At 34.6% G+C, this 21,290-nt stretch overlaps 2 protein-coding genes and 1 long non-coding RNA gene across 4 annotated transcripts in view; 1 reads left to right on the top strand and 2 right to left on the bottom strand.

Annotated features, from left to right (window-relative positions):
- LOC136814403 (uncharacterized) overlaps positions 1 to 21,290 on the bottom strand; it is a 33,593-nt gene that overhangs the window by 3,383 nt on the left and 8,920 nt on the right. The window contains exons 1-8 of one of the 2 annotated variants that reach the window (XM_067070946.1): positions 20,435 to 20,485; positions 4,958 to 5,324; positions 3,706 to 3,841; positions 3,214 to 3,331; positions 1,952 to 2,151; positions 1,486 to 1,607; positions 944 to 1,044; positions 279 to 475 (exon numbers count right to left, since the gene is read on the bottom strand). In XM_067070946.1, the coding sequence (XP_066927047.1) occupies positions 279 to 475; positions 944 to 1,044; positions 1,486 to 1,607; positions 1,952 to 2,151; positions 3,214 to 3,331; positions 3,706 to 3,841; positions 4,958 to 5,299 (1,216 nt within the window). In that variant the 5' untranslated portion in view covers positions 5,300 to 5,324; positions 20,435 to 20,485. Of the gene's footprint in view, positions 1 to 278; positions 476 to 943; positions 1,045 to 1,485; positions 1,608 to 1,951; positions 2,152 to 3,213; positions 3,332 to 3,705; positions 3,842 to 4,957; positions 5,325 to 20,434; positions 20,486 to 21,290 lie in introns of those variants that run through there. The other variant, XM_067070954.1, reaches the window with a different exon arrangement.
- LOC136814394 (uncharacterized) lies at positions 7,584 to 21,016 on the top strand. The gene is made up of 9 exons (XM_067070935.1): positions 7,584 to 8,587; positions 9,758 to 9,987; positions 10,842 to 10,960; positions 11,216 to 11,381; positions 11,905 to 12,039; positions 12,558 to 12,683; positions 13,548 to 13,697; positions 14,196 to 14,349; positions 20,488 to 21,016. Exons 1-9 carry the CDS (start codon positions 7,749 to 7,751, stop codon positions 20,507 to 20,509), a joined length of 1,941 nt encoding a protein of 646 aa, XP_066927036.1. The 5' UTR covers positions 7,584 to 7,748; the 3' UTR covers positions 20,510 to 21,016.
- LOC136814387 (uncharacterized) lies at positions 14,759 to 19,190 on the bottom strand. The gene is made up of 3 exons (XR_010847631.1): positions 18,826 to 19,190; positions 16,421 to 16,483; positions 14,759 to 15,867 (listed from the first exon to the last, which is right to left on the bottom strand). It is a non-coding gene; the product is annotated as an uncharacterized lncRNA (long non-coding RNA).

The following is a 21,290-nucleotide window of genomic DNA, read 5'->3' as shown; positions in this document are numbered from 1 at the left end:
TCGCAAGTAAAAATGACCAACTTATTTACAAATATAAATGGGATTTTCACATTGCAGAAGATGTAGTACACGTTCTTTATAAGAACAAACTATATAAGAACAAGAACACTTCGATGGTTAAAATATTAAGAACCGCTTAAGAGAATTTTTATGGCTTTAAGGACTCTAAAACACCCAATCTCTTCGGAAATTGGACAATAAGTACTCACAAAATGGTGAAATTATGGACTTTTTCAGGCTTTTTACAAAGTTTTGGATGTTCTTATAAAAAAACTTACGTTTACAAAACATGCATGTCTTTTTACAATTATTCGTCATAAACGTTCCATTGTTTTCTTGTCGACACTCCATTCGTCCACCCAATGGGACAACGCTCGATTGACATTTGTCCGGGAATAAATCATTGCATTCTCCATCTTTCTCATTTGGATCTTGATCCATCGGACAGGGTAATTGTTTAGCACATTCAGCAACCCTTGGGGTAAAGGATATACATATACTGTTTGATGACAGAAAATCTCACTTTTCCACAAAGCCCCTTCTCACAGAACTGGTACGATATTCTCAGGGGTAAAGATAACGGACTGAAACTCAAATTAAATTCCATTCCAATTGGAGTATGATTTTCCACTTTTCGACGATATTTTGGCCATTTCTTACAAAGAGAAGGGGTCCCATCGGGTCTGTGAGAAGGGGATCTTTTCACACATTCGCACACATTAGGTTTCATCTCCTCGCAGTGTCGAGGCATTTCTTCCCTTTTGTGATGATAAAGCTTGACTGCAAATCTCCAAAGGAGTTAATAAAGAGTTCCGAAGAGAAATTCCCTTCTGTCCTCTATTTGTCTCACTTTTTTGACCTGATTCGGTCAGAAAAAGGTCCAAAATACATTTGCTGCTGAACAGAATTTTTTTTACACGTTTTTATAAGAACATCAATTTACCTGTATCTATCTCCTTCGCCGCACGTCTTGGGTTCTTCGGTACCGGCTGTCACGTCAATACAATACCTTCGTTCCAAATATTGTCCTCTACCACAGGTTGTCTGCGAAAAAAAGAAATCGCATTTAATTTATTGTTAAAGAAGACGTAGAAGGGTTCAATTAGGCAGGGATGTTCTGATATTCCGATGGCGGATTTGGTGATCGCCCACGATAAAGCTCTTAACGACTTCCGTCGGAGAGGAATGATAGTCGACCTTTGATGTGCTGGATCCTTAGTCGTGCTCAACGGCTCCTGAAAATATTTTGGCTGGACCTGATAATCCCTAAAAACGAGGAACGAGGGCTGGGGTTCAGGCCTCCCATTGTAAAATTCTTGACGCGGTCTTGCGAAATTTCGTAATCTAAACCTTCAATATGTAACAGATTTTCCCGAACTTCAGGGCTTTAGCGTGTCGGAAGAAAGCTTTCACATCTGGTGCCAGATTAGAGTAAATATGACAAATTTTGATTTATAGATGAAAATCGAATAAGGGTCTACTTACACTACATTTAGTGACAGGTACCCATTCAGACCATCCACCTTCGTCAGAGATGAACAATCTCTCAACGATAGGTTCAGGTGTTGGTTGAATGGTCAGTGATGGAATTGTGATTTCTGGCGAGTCTGAATATAGGCAAGAAAAGTAAAAAGTTTGAGAAATAATAAAAAAGTGTGACAAAACTTTTGAAAAATCGAATTACAGAGATATTGGATGGTACAGACATGTTCTATAGTTAGAAGAAAATAGATCGGCCGTATTATGAGGTAAATCATCCAAAAAGGATTCAACTCCCAGCCTGGTCATACCAAAGACTTCGTTCTTAGTACAAAATGGTACTTAATGTCCCTCTGCTTGATTCTCAGCAACTAAAAAATCTCCCAAGATGTTGCAATCTACTTTTCAGTCGTAGTTTCGTAAACAAAAAAAAGTATAGAAGTAAACTCATAAGGAAGACAAAATGGAGTACCTGCAAGAGGTTCTGGTGTTTCAGCAATCTTACTGCTTTGCGATCCTTCAAGATAACGCGCCACTATGAACGATTCCTCCACGTTTTCAGCACAAGCAATTCCAACACCAAAGTATTTCGTATCTTTATAAACCAATTGATAGAAATGACCGATAGCTGAACTGTACCGTGGGTTCGACCATTCGAAATTTCGAATCTCACTGCGAGAAAAAATAAATATTGATTTTACTGAACATTATTAACTATGCATCGCTTTAAGAAATAATAAAAAATTACTCAAGACTTTATTGGCGATATTGAGGGTGTTGGTAGCAAGAAAAAGTTGTATGGAGTTTTTGAGGATTTCAGATGTCCGGGGGATGTACAGTAGTCCCAAATGCGGACAAACTTTTACATAAAGTAAAAGCCTTATGCCAATTTTAATGAACTTATATATTAAATATTGGGACACACTGTTTACCCAACAAAAGGGATAGATATCTAGGGGGCTTGTAAAACACAAGGTCATTTTTTGTAAAAAATTTGGGTATCAAGGGGTCAAAAAAATTGTAACATAAATGATGAAATATCTTTGAGTTATAACTTTTCTTGAGGATGTGACGTGCAAAGTTTAATTTAAACTTTCCAACGCGCAACATTTATTGAAAAATGTGAAAATTTCAAACTTTTTCCTTTTGAAAACCAAAATTCCAAAATAGCGTTAAAGCTTGTACCTTGAGAGTGGTTATGTAGGAGTAATAGCCTTAAGTCTGGGACTCAGTTTATGGCAAATTCAAACCGTGTATACACGTCTCCCGGGTTTGAAGGGTTAAGGTCTATGTAAAATAAACGTCAAAGTAGCCGTTACAAATCGAAGCGAGGTCTGCTCGTCAGTGGAAATTTGTGAATGGGACTTTTGGTGAGTGTCCGTTACACCTTTCTTTATAAGAACGAGCTTTACAAGAGCGTATGGCTTCGGTGGCCAAAAAATAAGAACATGTTAACAACATTTATAAGGCCACGCAGACTTCAAAACATACATTAGGAAGTTACTCAAAAACACTGTGAAAGTCAAGAACATTTTGAAAACAAATCTAGAAAGAGTTAAGAACACCCAATAACTTTAAAAAGTTTTGATATTGTTTTTAAAGTTGGGACGTGAGTATAATTTGGACTGAAAACAAATAATTTTCATAAGTTAAGATATATAGTATTAATCAAATTATGAAGCCAAATTTTGTGACGAACTAGAAATATAAGAGATACATCAACTAAGTTCTCACCTGTACCAAGCATAGACAGCTTCACTGCAATTATGTCCATAAACACTACCCATACCATAGAAGAGATTCTCTCCATAGTAGATCCCATTGCGATTGGATGGCTGTTTAGAGTGAATCACTATGAAAGAGTGTTATAATAGTCAATTTGCGTACCATGGCAACATATACCCTACTATAATCTCATTCATTTTTGCGCACCTCTTAAAATAGGGCTTTCGCGCATCTTTTAATTGTCACGCATCTCGTAATTTCATGGACATTCATGAAAATATAGGTAGAAAGCTCAAAAAGAAAGATTTAACTCACATTCGGTGTACATTTCAGCCAGATTAAACATCTCAGAAGCATATTTAACCTGAATACGGGACTCGTTTTAAGAAAAGAGCCTGGCTTAGTAGGCTAGAATGGGCCTTTTTTGGCGACTTGGACAGTCTCGTTAAACCTAGTCAATAAAGAATTTAAAACATAGCCATACACTTAAAAACTACTTACAACCAGCGGAGCGCGAGGCCAAAATGAGAGCCCATTCCTCCGCATTATATGACAATTCGGGATCCCACAGTAAGTTAGGTAAGCCATGCTTTCGACGCACTTGATTATGAGCATATACACATTCTGCCACGGTGACCTATGGGGAGAAAACAGTTTTCAAATCATCGGGACTCTTTGTAACTAATGTTTTTATTTCGATTTTTCGAATATACAGTACATAGATACATTACTTTATAAGAATGACAGATCATCCATCCTGCGCAATACCACGCTCTGCTCTAAAGGGATATGGCAAGTAACGATATGAGCTGGTTCTTCAGGGAAAACATTAGAACAAGCTTTTAGCTTGAAAACGAAAGCAAAAGGACGATGATTGATAGTTGATTTTGGTGCAATTATTTTGCTTTAGCCAATTTAACTTTTAGCGCGCTTAACAATTTATTATCCATCCGAAATTTGGATGAAAAAAATCAAAGCAGTGCGCCACCCTTGGTAGATTCTCTTACGAAGCCATGACCTTTAGAGGGAGTATATGCCATGCGCGGAAGTATCAGAATCTGCTTGGAGATTAGGCAAGTGAAGACTCGCAACGTTTTTATAACGTTAATCTAACGTTTTGTGAATGTTAGTAACATTAGATTGACGCTTTTATGACGTTCTGTGCTAGTTTGCGAGATTTTTCCATGCGAAAAATCCTTTCTGGTCGAGAGATTTTTACAAAAGTGCCAAAGTTCGCCCCAACTTATATTTTACCCGACGAAAAGTTTTACACAAGTTCCTCTTTACTACAGCTTTAGCTACCGTACCTTTCAAAATTTAGCATCTAAACAATTCAAGGGAAATTATTAGAAAAGTCAACTCGTGATAAAAGAATTAAGAAAAAGTAGGGTGCAAGACTTACCTTTTTTTACAAATTAAACTCCACAAAGTTTACTCGGTTCTTAACAACCCTTAGCTTCAACTAACTAAAAGGCCTAACCTTAAGTGAAGCACAGTCGGCTAATTTCGGCGCCCCTTTGCTCCTTTACACCTCAGATATGGCAGTTTTCGGCGAAAATACCCCAAAATTTTCGTGCTCCCTCGCTCGCGTAATTTTTACAAAGTCATTTACTTTTTTTAGGAGGCACCAAAATCAAAATTTACCAAAATTACCTCCCCAGTTTGCTCGAATTTTAGTAGTCCCACCACGCTACTGTACAAGACACGCAAGAGTAAAATATCACGAAACAAAATGAAATCACAAAGTCTATACCTTCAAAAACATGTAATTTTTCTTAATTTCGAAGGGTTTCTCATCCAGTTTCGACTGTGGTCTCCCATGGCGTGCAACTTCTGTTTGTTTCTTATATTTGCTGAGGTCAGCATCTTTTCCTTTTTTCCCATTCTTCGATTTTAAAACGTCAGTGTAATTCAAGCCTAAAGAACGTTTAGTTCGGCTTGTAGTCAGTAAAGGAGGCGGTACTTTGATTTCATTTTCATTCCATTGTTGTGCTAAGTATTGATAGCTTTGAGTGGTGTCTGCTGACCAGAGAATGGCCATGTGGGTTAATATGTGAATGGTAGAAAATTGAAAGTAAGAGATAATACCAGGCATGTTTGAGTCCCAGATTACTGAAGATCTAAAATAAATAAATTATAGAGCTTTAAAGTAACATGTATTAATCTGCCTTAAGAAATTTGTTATAAGAACAAACTATATAAGAACATAAGGCTTTGATGTGGCAAAAATGTTCAGAACATTTTGTGGCAAAAATGTTCAGAACATTTTAAGGCTTTAAAGGCTCTAAGAGATTCAATTTCTTAGGAAATTACGACAAAAATACTAAGAACATTTCAAGAACATTTTTTTAGCTTGAACCTTTTCTTCTTCAACTGAGGATTGTTTGAATAAGACATGAAAGTGTCAGTATTGAAACAATAATTTTCATTACTTCAATTCTATGATAAGCTTGAACCTCAAAAATTAAAAAACATCCGAAGGCTTCAAAAATTTGAAAAACAAAATTATAAACCAGGTCTTTTTTCTCCAAAAACCAAGATTAGCACGACAAAAAAAAAGAAAGCAAGACACAAGAGCCATGGACAAGATATCCGGTGTAAATAGATGAAGAATGAAATAAGATTATTTTACATACACAGTAAACGTGCTTTATGATGGCATACTCAATACTTAACAATGCCCAAAGGTAGGTGGCGGTGAACGTGAAATAAAACAAAAGAGAACAGAAACAGTGTTTGTTTACAAAAAACAAAACACATTACTTCGCGTGCACTTTATAAGAATGTCCATGATGAAAATGGCCAAAAAACTAAGAATAATGTTAAGAATATCACCATCATGGAATTTGGCTACTCAAGCTAAGAATTATAAATTATAAATTGCAAATTACCCCCAAAGTAAGGCTCACTCCTTTCATAAAAATGCCATTTTATGCTTTAGACGTATGCACTACAAATGTTAAATCTAGTCTGAATTAGGATCCTAACCTAAGAATGTTGTAAGAATACTTTAGGATGATTTTCCCAAAAAGTTAAGAATATCCATGATGAAATGGATTTACACCATTCTTATAAAAAAAAGCGTGTAAATAAAGAAGACGGAAATTTAAGGGAATGAAGAGTATGGAAGTAATATCTATCATCTTTCAAATTTCAAATATCTTTTTTTAATTTTCAAAGTTACAATTACAAACAAATTATCTCAAGGATTGGGCCCTTAGTCGGTATTTAGGTGTAATATTTCGTGATTTCTTGTGATTTTGTTCGGAACGTTTAGCTTCAAACACAGTCCGTATAAGAAAACCCCAGTCTGGAAGCTTTTTGTTTCTTTCTATTGTTGCGAACTTGAACTTGCGTTGAGAAATTTTCTTGTTTTGCTCATATTTTGATCATGTAATTAACTTTTGAACCAATCCCAAGAGGAGTATTTGGTAACGTGATCAAAAACTGAGCAAATCGATTTTTATAATCGTTATTAACTAAGGAAAAAGTTAACAAAAAGGTTACAACAATAGGCTTCCAGACCAGGGTTTTTTTATACGGACTATGCTTCAAAGAAATTACCACGCTCAAAAGCATATTCATCTAAAATCTAGATTTAAAAAATGTCTTGCTACGGCTACGGCCTTTTAAGGGAATGCGTAACGCCGTGAGCGGAGTAAACAGGGTCTGGTCGAAGATTGAGTAGAAAAAAAACTGCAGAAGCATTATTCGAGACCTAATGTGCGCATGTGTTAAAACATAATAATTCTGAACAATATCAATGAAACAAAAACAAAACAAATACAACAATAACGCATGTTTAATTTCCGGTCTTTTTCTTCTTCAAATTCTCAAACAGTGTTGTTGTATTATAGAGACGTAAAATGGTGCGACATGCTGTGAAGAATGACAGTTAATCTGTTTCTTAAGTTTGCTGATACACGTTTTTTTATAAGAACATCCAAAAAAATTGAAAGCTTTCTATAATATTTTGAGTTTAAAGCCTCGAAATGTTCTTAGATAGTTCTTATTTTCATCATTTTGAGAGTATTTTTGTGAATTTTCGTAAGAAATTGGGTATTTTAGAGTCTTTAGAGTCTTAAAATGTTCTTAACTTAACATTTTTGACATCGAAGCCTCATGTTCTTATGTAGTTTGTTCTTATAGAAAACGTGTACTTTAAAAAATTGGTTCTCGAGAGAACGCTTAAAATGTTAATGTTTGAAATTACGGATTGTTAATTTTCTTTGGGCTACGAATGCTTGATATGTAACAGTAACTTGAATAATAAATAAGCTTAATACAGGGTGTCCCTAATTAAAGTATCAAGTCGAAACACAACTATGAGTAGAAAGTTTTATGTGCGTGTTCACAAAATTGTATTTTAAGCTCTCTTTTTTCTTTGTCATAACGATTAATTTATACGTTGTAACTACCTTTTGTAATAAGCCTGTGTGACGGAGAACGTATATTTTAGCGATAACACACAGAAACTTTTCTACTCAATCGCATGTTCAAACTCGATACTTTAATTAGGGACACCCTGTAGAACCAGCGCTAAAATGTATTTGCCGATCATAATTCAAATGGTCACTTTCTGGATGTCAGTTGGTGGCAACAATGAAGAAATACTTCCACAAGGTGAATTGTATAACCAGCAACGTAATATCAAGCATTACAAAAGATTTGATGAAACAGTCGGTAGCAACAATGAAGAAATACTTCCACAAGGTGAATTGTATAACCAGCAACGTAATATCAAGCATTACAAAATATTTGATGAAACAGTCGGTAGCAACAATGAAGAAATACTTCCACAAGGTGAATTGTATAACCAGCAACGTAATATCAAGCATTACAAAAGATTTGATGGAACAGTCGGCAACAACAATGGCGGAATACATCGACAAGATGGCGGCCAGCAAAGTAGTATAAAGCGTTACAAAAGGTTTGATGAAAAAACTGGTATGGATTCATACAAAGAAGCAAAAGAAGCTCATCAACAGAAAACGTTGAAATCTAGCCTGGATAAATTAAAGAATCAAGCATTAGACCCGTTTCCTATTACATGGAATTATACAGATAAATATTCTAACCGAACATTTGGTGTTACTCGAAACAGTATTGCGTTAAAGTCACAACCCACTGAATGTGTATACGCTGTCAATAAAGTGAGACGTTTACACGGACTTCCAGAATTATCTTGGGCCACAGATATCGCATATACGGCACAAGAATGGGCGCTCGCATTAGCCCAGATTGATAAAGGTTGTGAAGCTACTCACGATGATTATCCAAATTTATGGTTCAATGGAAAAGAAATAAGATTGGGTGAAAACATTTTTCTTTCAGATGATAAATTTTTTGATGATTGTGCACAATCAATTGCTGCCTGGTACAAGTAAGTTCGATCATTCTGTACGATATTGACCTACACGCTTTTTTCTTTATAAGAATGTAAATCCATTTTATCATAGATATTCCTAACTATAATCCTAAAGTATTCTTACAACATTCTTAGGTAAGGATCCTAATTCAGACTAGATTTAAACATTTAGTACATACGTCTCAAGCATAAATTGGCATTTTTGTAAAAGGAGTGAGCCTTACTTGGGGGTAATTGGTAATTTATAATTGAAAAATGGCATTCTTAGTTTGAGTAGCCAAATTCAATGATGGTGATATTCTTAGCATATTCTTAATTTTTTGGCAATTTTCATCATGGACATTCTTATAAAGTGTATTCTTATAAAAAAAAGCGTGTAGCTGGTCATTTTCACAGTTAACCTAAGTCCAAAATTATCAGTATTTAGAGCTTCTTAACTTTGGTATAAACTGCAATTATGGACAAAAATGTTGACACAAAAGCGAATTCTAAGCTGCTTCCCCCTTTCCCCCATTTACAATGTCCAATGCTTGGTGTGACGGCCGTGCGGACTGAACATTGCAGCTGGGGAAAGGGGGGAGACTTTTTTCTATATTTTTACTACAAATTCCTGTGTTTTTCTCAAACATGTTTGTCCATGATTGTTTTCTCAAATTCTAAACCATTCTCCTTTTCTCAAATTAAGAGCTAAAAGTTGTCAGTTGATAATCACGAACCTATAACCCTACACGAGAAGTGACTACAGTTGAGACCTAGTTTAGACGGCCGACTTTCTGCCTTGCCTTCCGTCGTTTATGACGAAAGTTGACAGTCAAAAGTCAATACAATGCCTTCATTTGACGTCTCTTTCAATCTTTTTCAAGCAAAGATTTGAAACTGCAAATTTACCGTCAATCTTGTGCCGTCTCTCACATCGAAAGGAGGCAAGGCAGAAAGTCGACTGTCTAAACTAGGTCTGTCTCCCGCTTATTCGAACTCGAACGGGAATGTTATTTGTTCGAGTTACAAAGAGAAAATACTTTATAGAAGGTACTAAATGGGGCTGGAAACAAGATCGAATTATAGAAAGATTCGCATAAAAGAAGCTCGAATAAGCGAATGTTTGTATATCAACTGTCAGTCATCCCCGATTAGTGGCGCCACTTACTTTTAACATGTGAAATATTTCATTCTGTTTTTTATAAGTGAACAATTCAAAGGTACCCATTACAACTACGATAAACCAGTGTACAACGTGGATCCGAACGGCCACGGTCATTTTATAACACTGATGTGGCCGACAACGAAATATTTTGGTGTGGGAATATCTTATGATTACGATATCGAATGTACCTACACTGTAGCTCGTTTTGATGGTGTTCCAAACGAAAATGATTTTTACAAAAGCAGGTACAGAATCCCGAAACCTAAAGAAAGTAAGTTCCAACCCAGCTTGGCACACAACGCTGTTTCAACGTTCATCTAACGTTATATGGACGTTGTGAACATTAGATGACGTTGAAACAACGTTTTGCACCAGCTGGGAAACTACATTTTGCAATAAACACGAACAGAGTGCTAAAGACCCCCGGCCCTAAAAATTACTAAAAAAACAAGTAACTTGGCTTACAAATATTGCCCTGAAACTAATTATGGACTGTGAAGGCAACCATAAGCAACTAAAAATAATTTTTTTTTGTTATCCCGACATTAACATTATCAAAGTCGAGGTTAAAAAGTCAATCTTGGTTAAATCCATCAGCGAAATTATAAAGGTTGATATCCTAATAATCCTGAAAATCCTTAGCAACTCCACCTCTGAAAATTGGAGCTGTTTATAAAAAATATGTACAGGCATAAATCTTCGTATCCAGCGCTAAACTCGAAAAATTTTCATCGGCCATCCAAATAAAGTTTTATTTCATACTCTAACTTAAATTAACACAATGATCTCAGACTTGTCTTAAAAGAAAAGAAAAATTGGAAGCTTAGCGAAAATTGGAAAGCTGAATAAATGATATACCGTTTAGTTGATCTCTATATTTTAATTCATGTCAGCCATTTCGTCAGCCTTTGGTGATCTTTCAGCTTACCAAGATCGAAAATATAATCAGTTTTTTATTTTAATCTTTCATCTTTTTCATCCTTAAATAAAATGACAGAGTTAAAAAAAGGCATCTGGAATTAGGACAACAATACGGTAGTTTTCTCTTATTTTCACAAGGTTTTCCAACTTTCCCTTTGTTAATGATATAATTAAATATCATCTTTAATTTATTTTATTTTTCAGAGGTGACTGTGACAGAGGCTTATTTGACACCGAAGAAGCAACCACCACCAGTCGTCTACTTTTTATACATCCCCAGTGAAGGCGGATGGACAGAATGGATTGACGTCTCAACTTGTAGTGTAAGTGGTAGCCAATAAGAATTTTAACAACGCTGATTAAAGGCCAGTGTAAAGACCAGTGTCCGGTATCGGAATTGCAATTGTTTCAATTGTTTTAAAAGTTTGTTTTGGACACGTGATTTTAATTGTTCTCTTTAATGACACGTGGTTTGCGCAATGTTATATTTTACTACTTTTATATCCCTTTAACGTTAGATGGACGTTGAAATAACGTTAGGTGTCAGCTAGGCAACCAACTTCTTTTCTCTTTTGCAGACAACTTGTGGCAAGGGATTCAAAGTTCAACGCCGTTTTTGCATCACTCCCGAATCTTTGAATGGGCATCCACCAAATTGTGGTGCGGACAAAGAGAGAATGCAAATCATAATGTGCGAACGACAGGTTGTCTGTCCAGGGGATAACGATGAAAGAAAGAAAGACGGTTAGTCACAACTTTTAAACCCTTTTAACGATTGCTATTTTCTTGCTAGGTTCTTGGAATTCCTTTTAATTTTAGTTCAGTTTAGCTTTCAAACTCGGAGCCTCAAAGATTCTGGTAGAAAGCAATATCAGTACTTTATCCATGGTAGATAATACGTTGTCAAAAAGTGAGCAAAATATAACGTCAAAGTTTCAGAATACCACTGAAAATTGCTGGGAAAATAGGTAACCCTTTCCCCCAGCAGACGACCTCCCAACGACTTTTCACCGTTCTTTTAACAACGGCACTAGGGGAAAGAGTGGGAGGGGGAGTTCAAATCATACTCTTGTATCACCATTTAAGTTCAGGATTGTACCACAATACAATTATAATCACAGTTATAAATACCTCTAAGTTAATCTAAGTTAAAACTACTTATATGTTGATTTGTCTTCTGTACGTAGCACATTCACTGTACCCGGAAAAAACGGGGCATAATTTTATATGTGCTTAAGAATTCCATATACAAATTGTTTTTTTCTAGGAATTTGCGAGGACAAGACTCCTAATTTTTGCAAGAGAAAAGTCACACCAGGCAATGGTCGTAAAGAATGCCGACAAAAAGATACGAAAGAACAAATGACGCGTGATTGCAAGAAGACATGCCGTTTTTGCGAGCGTGAGTCTGTCTGTCTGTCTGTCTGTCTGTCTGCGCTTTTGTAATATCACACCATAACACAACCAAAACTGCAACATCGTCTCCGTGTATTACAGGCTTTATTTACGTTACTGATTGACGCCAGAGAATACTATCTAGCGCTATCACTGAGCATTAAAAAAGCTGGTAATACACACGGAACGAGGTTGCCAAAACTGTTTAACAATTTCTATCCGTTTATGACATGTCCCGAGAATTGAGAATCTGTCGGTATAATATCAAATAGCAATTGTGGATCGACACAAAAAGCGTTCAAAGGGTGCAAGAATTGTCTTCAAATTTGAGAATCATCCAAATCATGGATATGGACTATGGATATCGTGCATTCTTTCTTTGCGCATCACATTTAACTAGATCTAGAGCGATAAATTTTACTTTCAATACAGCGTTTGTCTGAAAGCCACGTCGGTCACACTTCATTTCCTATCTAATAATTTCTCTCTAGCCATCTGCCTTAAACTGATTTTTTTAATTTTCAGCTTGTATGAATTACCACAGAGATTGTCCAGGTTACGCGTCCGTCAGTTATGGTTATTGCACTGATGATAAGTACAGTGCTTGGATGGAATGGAAATGTGCTAGATCATGTGGTTATTGTAACCAAAGTGAGTTAAAGAACACCCCAGTGTCACAGATCCGGTCGGACCCACGCCCCACTACAAATTTTGCCCTCGTAGTTGGTTGATTTTTTTTAGATTTCGATAGAACTTTTTTGGGAAAAAGGGATAAACTTCCCCATCAGGGTGAGACAGGGGTTTAAAAGAGGTCTGTTAAGATCTTTAGGCTTGACGAGCTTATGTTAACTTAGCAAAACTAAATCTACAATCATGATCGAAATATATTGAGAATTCCGGTTATTTTAACGTTTTCAAGATTTAAAGTTCCGGCGAGAAAGTCGATTTTGGGCTATCTCTTTAATCTAATCAAATATTTCAATTTGGGATGGGTTGGCAGACTTACAGGCTATATTCTCAGCCTTATTGGACTTTTTTTGAATTTTTGGATCCTAAGTCTTAAGTCTAGCTTTAAAACTCTACCCTTCGAACCTACTTTAGAGCACTTACAAATCGATTGTGTTTTCAAAACTTCCTGGGGAATTTCCCTTTTTTCTTAAATATTATGACCTTATTGTACCATCATGGAAAAAACATTCGATTATGACGAGACGATTCCTGATGCAAACTGAATGTTTTCTTTCATATTTGGCGAGAATTATAAGTAACTTTAGGACAAACTTACCTACGAAAATAAGGAGTAATAAATTTCTGAGCCTTAAAGCGATTTGAAGAAAGTAAGAAACAAGGCATAGTGACTCAAGAGAATGATTTCATCAAAGTGAGCAGATATCATGTAATGTTAAGATAGCCCAGCGGTACTTAAACTTGAAGAAAAAGACGCAGTCATAAATTCAAAGGTCCCTTCTAACAGTATAAAATTTCAGCCTTTTAAAAAAGCTTTCCCGATTATAGATCAAACGAAGCCGATGGGCGACGACTGTTACGATCTTTCCGACAAATGTTCCGATTATGCCGATCATTTTGATGACGATTATTGCAATCATCCGAAATACGCCAAGTGGATGTCGCAAGCATGCAAAGAAAGTTGCTTATATTGCAAAGGTAAAACACTTATTAAGTCTTTGAAAAAGCCACGTGCTACAGACCCAGTGAGACCCCCTGCCCGTCCGAAAAATATATAAAAAAATCGTCCTTTAGTAAAGAATATAACCTGAAGTTTTATCACGTACCAGTCCCAAAAGAAATACTGGTCAAGTCCTTTCTTAGGGGAACTAATTTTGACGAACAGCAAAAATCCTAAAAAGTTGTAAATTTAGCAAGGAACTTATTTTGGTGAGGTAGTATGTTTTTTAAATTCAAATTTGCCAAAGTTTTTTCTCGCCAAAAATAAGTCCCCTCTTGAGATAATCAAAAGTAGCATTCTATCACTGACCACCTTTAGGGAAAGATAGATTAACTTAGATATCAAAGGACTGACAGCTGCAAGTAGGAATTCAAGTTATCTGGGAAATTTCTAGCATCTAATGGTATTTTTGTCACGATCCTATGTCCAATATATTTTTGTGGGAAAATTTACCTGGTAGATTGTTTACTTATTAGATTGTACTGACAAAAGTCCTTATTGTGAGACGTTGAAAAAGAACGGCTTATGCGTCGCAAAGAATCGACAAGTCTATTCCTGGATGGTAATGGAATGCTCCAAATCGTGTGGTTATTGTTTCGAAAAATCTGTTTTCCAAAAAGACATTACAAAGTGAGTAACTACCTTTTATATTCAAAAGTTTCCTCACATTTTAAAGGCTACAACTTTTTTTATAAGGCATAAGGTAAATTTTTGTGAGGATTCACAGTAAAATCCTGGACTCTTAAAATAAGAAAAAAAATCTCAAAATAAGAGCACTTCTCTTAAAATAAGAGAAACACACTTGGGAGACTTTTAAGAGCACTGACACTTACCAAGTGTATAGACAAGTGCAGAAAACTTACCAAGTGCTCACTTTTTAAGTGCATATCTCTTATAATAAGTGTGATATTTCAAGTGAATTTTTCTTTGATTCCCTTAAACTAAGTGCAAAAATCTTGATTAGTTCAAAACTCTAATGTTTATTTTTTGCCTTAACGGACGTCCGAAACGTAGAACGATTAAAAGTAAACATTGTCTGTTTTGAAAGTAATGCTGTTATTCAGCAAACGTAGTCTTCTTGAAAATATAACTGTTATGAAAATTTGAAAAATTACAAGTCCTACCATTAAAAAAATCGGAAAAAGTAAATTACAATTGCTTGAAATATTCTTTTTAGTATACCATGTAAATTATAAACGGATTACAAAGTATCGAAATAATGAGTATTAAAGTCCATTTAGTGCCAAAAGGGAGAAAAACCTTTTTGAAAATCAAGATAGGAACAAAAATTAGGCGCTTACAAAGATTTCTAGGTGGAAACCGTAAAGATTTTCAAGTTTTATATTCACTGAAATATAGTTCATGCATTTATTTAGAAAAATATTATAAAACCCTGTAGTTGACAAATAACTTTTTCAAATATTCCAATTTTAGGTCAAAACGCATGAGATTGAGGACTCTAAGATTGATTTCGGTAATGTTTTTGAAAAGGTATGGGGGCAATAAAAAAGGTTTCCAAACTCTGAGGGGGGGGGGGGTGGTTAAAATTGAGTAACCAAAAGACTCATAGGACACCATGTCTCAATCTAACACAGACAACTTAATGAATTTACATCGAGGGGTAAATAACTCGAAAAAATCTTGTTCACTTGTCCAAAATAACCCAAAAAAATCTAAAAAAAACTAAATCTTAAACCTCAGAAGTTTCCAGGTAATCCCAAAAAATACCAAAAACCCTAAAAAATACCAAAAATCTTTCGATCTCTCTTAGGCTTTACTAGTCTAATCTAAAAGACTGGCTCTTATGCAGACAAATCATTACATTATTGATAAAAACAAGAAATATTCACTGCATATTGACCAAAACGACTATCAAATTGTGTCTCAAATTACACATTATTAAACCCAGATAATTATCAATTACTTAAATTCGATGTAGTGATTGTCATCATTGCTCGTGATATTTAGTGTACTGTTTTGAGTTTCATTGATTTCCAAAGGGTGTTTGTTTCATTTTCATGATTGTGTCTAGTATCTCTTGAGAACAAAATTGTGACTTAGAAATCCAGGAGAGGTTCGATAAGGATAATCATGCGTCATTTCATAGTAAAAGGTGTCTTGAGGAAAGGGTCAACCATATAGTTTTTCCTGAAAATTGAAGTAAAGCATTTATTACCTATAACTGAAACATTTTACTAACAGCCTAATGATTGGCTAGTTTATATGATTGGCGAAGTTAGGTTTAAAATGTCTTGTACAGTCATGGAAAAAAGGTTTGTAGACTTCTGCAATATTTGCAAAATACTTCAATATCGATCAAAAACAAGTTTCCAAGAGGTTCTGGGTGCTTTCCTAACCTATCAAGTCTTTCAAAGTCACCCACTGCAGTCTAACCACAAGGGCTAACCACAAGGGCTTGATTAACTGGCTTACACCAGTATCAAAACGCTGATTTTTTGCTTGTGGTTCCCTCAAAAGCAATTCAAAAGTAATGCAACGACTTCAAAAGTATTTTTCTTAACTTCCCTCCCCTTTCAGACTCATCGAAGTGTCATTTTGCTCTATTTCTCATAATTTTTCACTGAAATTTCATTTGTCTACAACCTTTTGTCCATGATTGTAGTGTACTGTACAGATGGGACATAAAATTTGACAGCCCAGATCCAAGATACAAAATAGGAAAAGTGTTTCTTTTGCTTACCATTAGTTCTTTCTGCCTGAAAGTAGAATCCATTATAGTAAGTTTTCTCTTGAGCATCCCAACCTGAAGAAATGAAATAAAAACTTGTTTTCAGATTTTTGAAATTTTGAGTAAAAATTCACATCTATATCTATACTGTCCTTTTGCTTTCTTTTTAATGCAAAGAAACAATTTCCCAAGTGGTTAGCACACACTTTAAAACAAACAGAAATGAGCCAGAAATAGATAATAAATGGATTTAAAGAAGTCATTAAATTTAATGGCAATGGAGAACCATGTTGAGTCTTTCATCTCTTACCATAACCACGGTCAGAGATAAGCAAGTACTTCCCATAAAACACGGTCAGTATTATATGCATGAGAGATCAACAATGATAGAAATCAATTTGACTTTCCTCTTAACTAATATATTTAAATATTTTGACTAAAAGTTCATAATTTTTCTTTAACTTCTGATAAAAGAGAATCATGTTGAACCTTTCATCTCTTACCATAACCACGGTCAGAGATAAGCAAGTACTTCCCATAAAACACGGTCAGTATTACATGCATGAGAGATCAACAATGATAGAAATCAATTTGATTTTCCTCTTAACTAATATATTTAAATATTTTGACTAAAAGTTCATAATTTTTCTTTAACTTCTGATAAAACAGAATCATGTTGAACCTTTCATCTCTTACCATAACCACGGTCAGAGATAAGCAAGTACTTCCCATAAAACACGGTCAGTATTATATGCATGAGAGATCAACAATGATAGAAATCAATTTGACTTTCCTCTTAACTAATATATTTAAATATTTTGACTAAAAGTTCATAATTTTTCTTTAACTTCTGATAAAAGAGAATCATGTTGAACCTTTCATCTCTTACCATAACCACGGTCAGAGATATGCAAGTACTTCCCATAAAACACGGTCAGTATTATATGCATGAGAGATCAACAATGATAGAAATTAATTTGACTTTCCTCTTAACTAATATATTTAAATATTTTGACTAAAAGTTCATAATTTTTCTTTAACTTCTGATAAAAGAGAATCATGTTGAACCTTTCATCTTTTACCATACCCATGGTCAGAGATAAGCAAGTACTTCCCATAAAACACGGTCAGTATTATATGCATGAGAGATCAACAATGATAGAAATTAATTTGACTTTCCTCTTAACTAATATATTTAAATATTTGACTAAAAGTTCATAATTTTCTTTAACTTCTGATAAAGAGAATCATGTTGAACCTTTCATCTCTTACCATAACCACGGTCAGAGATAAGCAAGTACTTCCCATAAAACACGGTCAGTATTATATGCATGAGAGATCAACAATGATAGAAATCAATTTGACTTTCCTCTTAACTAATATATTTAAATATTTTGACTAAAAGTTCATAATTTTTCTTTAACTTCTGATAAAAGAGAATCATGTTGAACCTTTCATCTCTTACCATAACCACGGTCAGAGATAAGCAAGTACTTCCCATAAAAACACGGTCAGTATTATATGCATGAGAGATCAACAATGATAGAAATTAATTTGACTTTCCTCTTAACTAATATATTTAAATATTTTGACTAAAAGTTCATAATTTTTCTTTAACATCTGATAAAAGAGAATCATGTTGAACCTTTCATCTCTTACCATAACCACGGCCAGAGATAAGCAAGTACTTCCCATAAAACACGGTCAGTATTATATGCATGAGAGATCAACAATGATAGAAATCAATTTGACTTTCCTCTTAACTAATATATTTAAATATTTTGACTAAAAGTTCATCATTTGTCTTTAACTTCTGATAAAAGAGAATCATGTTGAACCTTTCATCTCTTACCATAACCACGGTCAGAGATAAGCAAGTACTTCCCATAAAACACGGTCAGTATTATATGCATGAGAGATCAACAATGATAGAAATCAATTTGACTTTCCTCTTAACTAATATATTTAAATATTTTGACTAAAAGTTCATCATTTGTCTTTAACTTCTGATAAAAGAGAATCATGTTGAACCTAATTCATCTCTTACCATAACCACGGTCAAAAATAAGCAAATACTTCCCATAAAACACGGTCAGAGATAAGCAAATACTTCCCATAAAAACGGTCAGTATTGTTTGCAAGAAAGGATATTTTCCAAATTTAAGAAGTGGAAAAAATTAAGAATTTCATTTCCCTTCCCCCAAATACAAATAAAGACCCAAGCTGGCCTGTGCACCTCATTAGAACAGAGACTGATTTTTTTGGGGCTTTTCTTAGCTACATTCGACATAGCTTTTAAAACAAAAACAAACAGACAATAAATCTGTGAAAAACTCTTCATGACTGAAAGCATCTCAAAGCAAAAAACCTTAGAACAATAAAAGCAACAGAAAAAAAAACATTATATTTATACTTGCCTTTTAAAGTTGTTGCTTGTCAAGATTATTTATCATGGCTTCCTTCCAAGATGGCGACTGAATCTTTCCCCTCGTGTTTTTGACTTCGGTTTTCCAATGTTTGCAAGTGGCGGATAATGGGCGGGAATTTTTACATTTATTGTTTGAAAATTTAGGTCAAAAAAGCTTGCAACTTACTTCCTAGATTCAAAGTATTGTTGATTAAGATATTCAGTAAGTTTTAAAAATGTTTTTAAAGAAATTTTGCTTTTGAAATCTTTTTGTCTTCTTTCCAAACATTTCCACCCTTGCTCAAAGTTTTGCAATATATCTTTTCTCTCTCTCTTTTTCAACGGTTCAACACGAAGAGAGCAAAATTGAATTTGCTTTTTTGTTAACAAAGCTAACTTACTCAATGGGAGCAATTATGAGTAAACAAGACTCTTTGTTTCTATTGTGAGATTTTTTTATCATTATAAGAACATATCACTTAATTTAAGAGCATTTTCACTTGGTTCTTCGACTTATGCTTATATTGTACATAATCTCTTTATCTCTCCGCGTATTTTTTTTGCATAAAATGTCTTTTCCTTGTTTTAAGAAAACTTCACTTGTTTCCAGAGTGCGCAAATTTTAGTTTTTATGTCTTTTCCTGATCAAGAGTGTTTCACTTGGAATAAGAAAGTTTCTCTTGAAAACTCTTAAATCTAGATGTATTCACTTATCAAGAAAACAGGATTTTACTGTGTTCATTTTGCAAGAAAATACATTTTTTGAGCCTCGAATAAGCTTAAATGTTATGCCTATGATGTGATAATGTAATTAACATTTTAAGCATGCTTTTTTTGTACTTCAGATAATTAAAATAAAAATGCTTTGAAATTTCGTAAAATGAAGGACAGCATACATATGCTTAGGCAATGCCCCGCGGGGGGGGGGGGCACTCAAGGTAAATGACCTACCAGACGTTCGGCCCTTAAGGGTAGGTTTTTCATAGTTCAGCTAGTGCACTGTAAGGGTATGAAATTACAAGACTGCACTGAACTGCACTGTAAGGGTAGGAAATTTTGGTAAAAGGCCAATTTTTTGGTAAAATTATCACAAAATTGGTCAATTTTGGAGGAAAAATTCCACATTTTCTTGGAAAATTGCAAAAATTTTCGCCCTTACGGGCGAGAAATTTTGAAAAAGTGCACTGTAAGGGTATGATTTTTCATGGAAATTCACTGCACTGTAAGGGTCCGATTTTAGAAGCCAAATTTTGGGCCGAACGTATGGTCGATTTCAGATCGAGTGCCCCCCCCGGGGGCAATGCTTAAGTTTTTTTTAAGATTTGAGCATGGATATGCTTATAAGAGTTATGGCTATCAATAAAAAGTCGTAAAGTGTGTATTATCAACTTCAATACTTATTTCACCCGACCAAAATTTGCCACAACTTTTTTTCTAGTTCTGTTAGTGTTTATTTCGAAATATTAATCTAGTGCACTGTAACGTACAAATTCCCAATTATAGATACGATTTCTCAATATGAGGAAAAAATCCAAAAAAATTTAAATCCCTTTTTTGGCAATGTCTATAGTTGATAAAGAATTTACTGATTACCCGAGTTAGGAAAATAAAATTCTTACTGTTAATATATGCTGACGGTTTAAATCTTTAATTTACATGCGGTATTTTTTAGAGTGGCGGGACAAAGACCATAGTGCCTGTATGTGTATGTGATGGAGGGATGAACAATGCGTATATCTCAGGTGACACAAATGTCGTTTCGACGCCCATCTAACGTTCACGAGGTCCATTGACGTATATTCAACGTTCATTTGACGTCCACAGTAGTCTAGCAAGCTACACGTTTTTTTTTTTATAAGAACGTCAAAAATTTTCGAAGCCTTCGGATGTTCTTAGTTTTTTGGATTTGAAGCCTAAAAATGTTCTTAAAATGTTCTTATTTTCAGCATTTTTTGAACATTTTGATGTAATTTCTTAAGAAAATGCATGTTTTTAAGTCTCCAAAGCCTTAGAATGTTCTTAGAATGTTCTTAAATTTTTGGGCCTCGAAGCCTTATGTTCTTATATAGTTTGTTCTTATAAAAAAAAGAACGTGTAGACGACTAATTTATACATATAGTAGAAATAAAGCAAAAAGTAATGAATGGAACAATTTTAGTCGTCTAGAAACCTTTGTGCACTAACTCCAAACAAAAAAAAAAGAGTCAATTAATATCGCAATTAAAATTTTTTCCTGCTCAAAATAATTCTTGAGAAAAAAAAATATGTGTGGATTTGTGTATTGAAAGTTTTTCATTTGAGTTGATTTCGTTTTGAGAGTTTGTTGTTGCTTGATAAATTGTTTTCTCGCTACGCAAGTTTCTGCGTAGCTAGCCCCTGTATCTATAAGGCTGGAACACCGGATTCTTCCAGTCGTTTATACAAACTAAATCCCGTATTATTATTATTATTATTATTATTATTAGTATTGGTATT

The sequence above is a fragment of the Clytia hemisphaerica genome, unplaced genomic scaffold (genome assembly GCF_902728285.1).
Source record: "Clytia hemisphaerica strain Z4C2 unplaced genomic scaffold, Clytia hemisphaerica genome assembly, whole genome shotgun sequence".
In the NCBI taxonomy this organism is placed as follows: domain Eukaryota; kingdom Metazoa; phylum Cnidaria; class Hydrozoa; order Leptothecata; family Clytiidae; genus Clytia; species Clytia hemisphaerica.
This window is presented reverse-complemented; position numbering and strand designations above follow the sequence as displayed.

What these genes read in the sequence shown, in the direction of transcription:
- LOC136814394 (XM_067070935.1), top strand. Translation starts at nt 7,749, where the DNA reads ATGTATTTGCCGATCATAATTCAAATGGTCACTTTCTGGATGTCAGTT. An exon ending in AAGTTGCTTATATTGCAAAG is followed by an intron (nt 13,698 to 14,195) that starts GTAAAACACTTA and finishes TTTACTTATTAG; the next exon opens with ATTGTACTGACAAAAGTCCT. An exon ending in TTCCAAAAAGACATTACAAA is followed by an intron (nt 14,350 to 20,487) that starts GTGAGTAACTAC and finishes GGTATTTTTTAG; the next exon opens with AGTGGCGGGACAAAGACCAT.